This window comes from Antrostomus carolinensis, unplaced genomic scaffold (genome assembly GCF_000700745.2).
Source record: "Antrostomus carolinensis isolate BGI_N321 unplaced genomic scaffold, ASM70074v2 scaffold12811, whole genome shotgun sequence".
NCBI lineage: Eukaryota > Metazoa > Chordata > Aves > Caprimulgiformes > Caprimulgidae > Antrostomus > Antrostomus carolinensis.
In genome coordinates, this window is record NW_010296361.1 from 1 (window position 1) to 5,745 (window position 5,745).

At 45.6% G+C, this 5,745-nt stretch overlaps 2 protein-coding genes across 2 annotated transcripts in view; one reads left to right on the forward strand and one right to left on the reverse strand.

Annotated features, from left to right (window-relative positions):
* Positions 1 to 370: 370 nt before the first annotated feature.
* Positions 371 to 1,288, forward strand: SNRPG (small nuclear ribonucleoprotein polypeptide G). The gene is made up of 2 exons (XM_010178255.1): positions 371 to 541; positions 1,238 to 1,288. The coding sequence occupies exons 1-2, from the start codon at positions 371 to 373 to the stop codon at positions 1,286 to 1,288; spliced, it is 222 nt and encodes a 73-aa protein (XP_010176557.1).
* Positions 1,289 to 3,606: 2,318 nt separating this feature from the next.
* The window catches only part of PCYOX1 (prenylcysteine oxidase 1), a gene marked incomplete at its 5' end in the record, with an annotated part of 3,373 nt that continues 1,234 nt past the window's right edge, over positions 3,607 to 5,745 (reverse strand). Inside the window, 3 exons of the mRNA XM_010178256.2 lie at positions 3,607 to 4,265; positions 4,581 to 4,733; positions 5,095 to 5,306. Of these exons, the coding sequence (XP_010176558.2) occupies positions 3,607 to 4,265; positions 4,581 to 4,733; positions 5,095 to 5,306 (1,024 nt within the window). The remainder of the gene's footprint in view (positions 4,266 to 4,580; positions 4,734 to 5,094; positions 5,307 to 5,745) is intronic.

The window sequence follows — 5,745 nt, forward strand, 5'->3', positions numbered from 1 at the left end:
AGCCCCATTCCCCCTCTTTTTATTCCCTGAGCCCCTTCCCCCTCCTTTTCTTTCTCCTGTGAGCCTTCCTTCCTTCTCTGAGACCCTTTCCCCCTCCTCTTCTTCCTCCCTGACTCCCCTCTCACTGGGGGGATGCTAGCTGCCTGGTCTGGTACTCCTCATCCAGGCCCAGATTGGTCCCTGACTAACTTCAGGCTTCAAAATCCATTAATTTGGGTCAATATGAGTTTAAAATTCTCCCCCCTAACCCATTAAAACCAATCTATTCTTACCACACTGGATGTGATGCACTAAAAGTTTCCCTTTAACAAAAGAACCTCCCTCCTCGTGTCCTCCTGCTTGGTTTGGGTAAGAAAAACATCAAATCTTCATGTCCAGCAATTCTTTGCTTTTAAAACACTTTCAATTTCTTGCAGTGAAACTAAATGGCGGCCGCCACGTCCAGGGGATATTGCGGGGGTTCGATCCCTTCATGAACCTCGTCATCGATGAGTGTGTGGAGATGGCGCCGGGAGGACAACAGAACAACATTGGCATGGTGGTGAGTGACCAGTGGCACCAGCACAAACTGGGACTGGTTAGATAATGAGGAGCTGGAGCATCTCCCGTGTGAGGAGAGGCTGAGAGAGCTGGGACTGTTCAGCCTGGAGAAGAGCAGCCTGAGAGGGGATCTGATCAATGTCTATCAAGATCTGAAGTGTGGGGGCCAAATGGATGGGGCCGGGCTCTTCTCAGTGGTGCCCAGTGACAGGACAAGGGGCAATGGGCACAAACTGGGACACTGACAGTTCCAGACAAACTGAAGGAGAAACTTCTTTGCTGTGAGGGTGCCGGAGCCCTGGGACAGGCTGCCCAGAGAGGGTGTGGAGTCTCCATCTCTGGAGATGTTCAAACCCACCTGGACACTTTCCTGTGTGACCTGGGGTAGGGAACCTGCTCTGGCAGGGAGGTTGGACTGGATGATCTCCTGAGCTCCCTTCCAACCCCACCACTCTGGGATTCTGTGATTCTGGGACATGTAAAACCAGCTGGATTTTACACAGTGAACGTGTTTATTCTCATAACACAGAACAACCCCTGTGCTTTTAGGGTTAAAATCACTCAGATTCATTTTTCTGATGAATACTTCAATTTTTGGCACAGATTTTTAGGAAAATAAATTCTTTGGAGGGCGGGGTGGGGACAACAGGACCCTCAGTGCCACATCTCACCAGCTCTTCTGAACTTTGACTTGTAGGTAATACGAGGAAACAGCATCATTATGTTGGAAGCTTTGGAACGAGTATAACAAACACCGGAGAAACCTGCGGCGGTACCAACCGTGACGAGTCCTAAAAACCCCCCTGTTTTTGTTTCATTTCACCTCCTGTGAAGCATCCCTGAGTGTAAAACTCTTGGGTTTTTGTTAAATAAATTTTGTAATGGTTGACATAACTTGTGTCAGTTGTACTTGCCTTTTTTTGGGGGGTAACGAGGTGGTTGTTAATTCTGTTATTAATCACTGTTAGTTAATAATTCTGTTATTAATCACTGGCAGTTGTTAATTCTGTTATTAATCACTGGCAGTTGTTAATTCTGTTGCTAATCACTGGCAGTTGTTAATTCTGCTCCCAATAGCTTTAAAACTCAGGGAAGACTTTCAGGAGGTTTCATTTATTGAAGTTGATGTTAAGCTGTTGCTGCCTTTGGTGTTTTTCCTGTTAGTATCTCATAAAGAATAAGCTAAAAAGCTGTATCATGTTTTTTTCAGTGGGTTATGGGTTCTTAATTGCCAGCAAAATGGTAAAATTCCCTGCTGCGAAGAGGATTTCTGCCAGGAGCAGTGATTTTGGCTCTTGGTTCTGCCAGGAGCAGTGATTTTCACTCTATTTCTGCCAAGAATAGTGATTTTTGCTCTTATTCCTTCCAGGAGCAGTGATTTTCACTCTTAATTCCTGCCAGGAGCAGTGATTTTTCACTCTTAATTCCTGCCAGGAGCAGTGACTTTCACTCTTATTTCAGCCCCACAGAGCTGTGGTGCAGGAATCAAAGCACGTTGGGGCTGAAAGGGCTGAATAAACCTCTAGATTATTTTTTCCCTTAAGTGGAAATGAGGCAAAAATTGGCCTTTTTGGTTCACTTTTGTGAGCACGCTTCTGCTTTCAGTCCTTATTGGCAGGGATGATCATTTTTTATCACTATATTTTTAACAGAAAGGTGTTGAGTGTTTTCTCAAGCACTGCTAAGATGCCAAGAGTGCTTAGGAAGTGATTTTTGAGGGGGAGAACTCAAAATATTTCCTCAGAAAACTTCCCAATCACTCTTAGGAGCGACGGCTGTCAGTGTTAGATGTTGTGAGAACAAATCCTGAGCTTGGATTTTCAGATTTTCCTGTCTTGGTGCAAGAAAAAACCCCCTGAGAAATCAATTCCACGGGGATAACACAGACTGTAAGTACAACAACATTTTATGTTTTAGCTTTTATTGCTCGTGGGGCAGCGAGGATGTGTCTGAACTACACGATCAGTTGGGTAGTTGAGTGCAGAACACATGTATGTTATCTCAAAGCTTCCTTTCCAAACAGCACATCAATTTTATTTATTAACAACGTGTTAATTTTCTTTATTAACAGCAATATCCAGGCGTGGTTGAGGTATGGCAGCGATATTACACTCAAGGGACATGATATTCTCCTAAAATAAGGGTTTTAATTACTCAAACTTAGTCATAATTGGCTGTAGGGTGAGGTCATCTTAATTATTAGCACTTTCAAACCTCACCAAAGTGAAAGATAAAGTGTTTTTTTGCTTATCTACACCCATTTTGGCAACTCAACAAGCAGCAGACCCACCCGTGTCCCCCCCTCCAGAAGCTACAGCACTTGTTCTGGAAATAAATTAAGGCAGCAACCCCAATTTCTGCTGCACTACTCCCACCCCAAGGAATTATTCTATTATTCCTTAAATTATTCTTTAATAAAACCTTCCGAAAATACTTGAGGCAGAGAGATTTGCAGTCAAAAAGTCGGGTTTTTTGTTGTGTTTTGGTTTTTTTTTGCTTGCCTGAAATGCATCTGGAGAGGGAAAGGGCCACGGACGGGTTAATCACAGTGATGCAGATCCTGAGTTGGGCAGAGTCGTTACTGCAGAGGGCACTTTTGGGGTCTGTATGGCATTTAAAATGTCATTTTTAAATTATTTTCTTTAAATCTCACATAGGGATGGATCAAGGAGTTGGCTTGAGGAAGCTTCCTCCCCCATTTTAGTGCTGTTTTAGCCTTGAGTTGACTGAGTGTCTCCTCATAGAGGTTGAGCAAGGAATTCCTCGTTCGTTAGCTTTAATTATGGCTCAACAGCTACAGCAGGTGACCCGAATCACTGAGGGTTGGACCAAATCACTGAGGGTTGTAGTGTGGATGCTCCTGTGAGTTGACTTGAGGAAGCTTCCTCCCCCATTTTAGTGCTGTTTTCATCTTGAGTTGACTGTGTGCCTCCTTGGAGGGGTTGAGCAAGGAATTCCTCGTTCATTAGCTTTAATTATGGCTCAACATCTACAGGAGGTGACCAAATCACTAAGGGTTGTAGTGTGGATGCTCCTGTGAGCACGTGGCCGTTGGCTCTGTGAAGCTCAAAGCTCAGTTTTCAGTTTTTCATGTAAATCTTCCTGGTCGATCTTGTCTGCGTTCCCATACCAGCGGTGATAAGCGAGCAGGGCGGCGTTCTTGGCGGCGATGACGTTCATCTCCATGGCGCTGGCGGCTCGCTCGATGCCGCTCAGGTAGTAAATCCTATCGTGGAGGATGATGGGAGGGCATTTCTCTAGAGGGCTGTATTTGGGATATGCCAACCATTTCTTCATTTTAACAGAGTCATAAGAGGAAAAAAGTAAGTTAAGCTGCTCTTTGGTGAGCACCTCCTCTGAAGACACCCTCCAGACGGCCAATGGCAAGAGTGGTTTTCCTTCATCACCATCATCTTCCACTGGAGACACCACCCCCACGCTATTGATGAACAGTTTGGGATTCTCTGTAGTAAAAATGGCACCGAAAGGAAAATCAGATGAGTCTTGGTAACCAAAGAAGGAAGCATTTAATCGCCCGTGCACTAAGGTGGTCACTGTCTGGTGGTACGGATTTGGGAACTCTGGGACAGGAGGATCGAAGTTCTTGAAGGTGATGTTGGCCATTTTGTGGCTGAGCGGAGTAGCGATGACAACGATGTCGTACGTGTCCCCCGTTAATCCTGACGTCGTGTTGTAAGTGACCTGGTAGAACTTCACTGTCTCTCCTGCAGAGAAAAGCTCGGTTATCCCGCTCCGTGGCTGGAGGGAATCCTGTTTGTCCCTCCCACAAACACCAGGCTTTTAAAATTCCACCCTATTTAGGCAAATTACGCTTTGTTATGAGTTATAAACTAATCCCAGCTTAGCTGTGGGCGTGCTGTGAGCTGGAGCTTTGAGCAGAGCCCATTTTTTATCTTAAAAGACTGAGTAAGACCCAGGCTGTTCCTCTGGTCAGCCAAGAGCTGTGACAGAGACCAAGGTTGGTCTCTGGCTGCTGGAACATGTCGTTCCCCTCCAAAGGAAAAATAAAATCAACTCACCTGTAGGTTTGGGTCTGATTTTTGGCTCTATAGATAAAACTCTACCAGGGATAACTTCAGCTTTGGAAGAGGAGAGAAGGCCGATACAGACAAGTTTGTTTCCTCCTTTTACTGACCATAGAGCTGATTCCATCCACGCCAGAGAAATAGCACCTACGAGGAAATTGTGATTATTAAAGAGGTTTGTTTAGTGTTATTCTGTAGGGGAGCACTTGAAACAAAGTGGAAAATTAGTGTGTGGGGGGGGAATTATCCCTTTGGGGCACAGAGATTGATGAAGGTCAGGGTTAAGCAGTTGCATTAGCCAGCAATTTATTGGAGCGAGGTGGTAACTCAGCATGGGAGGTGCTGCACCAGTCCAGGGAGCAGGAATCCAGTGATCCCAACATTGGGAAGAGCTCAAGATCCCTGGGACAGATGTGTTGCTGTGGCTGTTTCACCCTCTGTGCCCCTTGATCGTGGTGGGGGTTGATCTATGAAACACCCACCTATGAAACAAACACTCAACGCTCACCTACGAATCCGTTGATGTTGACGCACTGCCCATAATTAAACCTCATGGCCGAACAAACCATCTCGTTGATGAACTTGTGGGAGAAGCCAGCTTTCTGCATGGCTTCATCGATGGTTTGGTTGAGCAGGCGGGTGAAGTCGTTCCCTCCCAAGGCGTGGAGCAAGCGTTCGTTGCTGCTGAAGGCGTAGTCGTACGTCTGGTAGCGATAGATCCTTGAAAGCCAGACAAGAAATAGGTGTGGAGTCGCTGCTCGTGGCCTTGGCTGCCCTCAGAAGCTGTGGAGGAACGTGCAGCACAGCTTCCCAGAGCCTCACAGCCCTTTGTGGGTCCTTCCAGCCCAGCTCTCGCCTAACTGGGACGTGTCTAAGCAGACCTGGATCTTCATTGGTTTTTTTTACTGATTTTTTTAATTTACTATTTTAAATTATTATTTTACTGGAGGTTTTTTAATTATTTTATTGATTTATTGATCTTTCATAACAAAAGCACTCTGTGGACAGTTGTGCATGCTTACCTGAATTCCACTTGTGCACACGTACTTTAATTCTCCCAGTGTACACTCACTTTCTCTGTGCACACTCCCTTTGATTCTCCCTGTGCACACTCCCTTTGATTCTCCCTGTGCACACTCACTTTCATTCTCTCCGTGCA

What these genes read in the sequence shown, in the direction of transcription:
- SNRPG (XM_010178255.1), top strand. Translation starts at nt 371, where the DNA reads ATGTCCAGCAATTCTTTGCTTTTAAAACACTTTCAATTTCTTGCAGTG. An exon ending in AGAACAACATTGGCATGGTG is followed by an intron (nt 542 to 1,237) that starts GTGAGTGACCAG and finishes TTTGACTTGTAG; the next exon opens with GTAATACGAGGAAACAGCAT.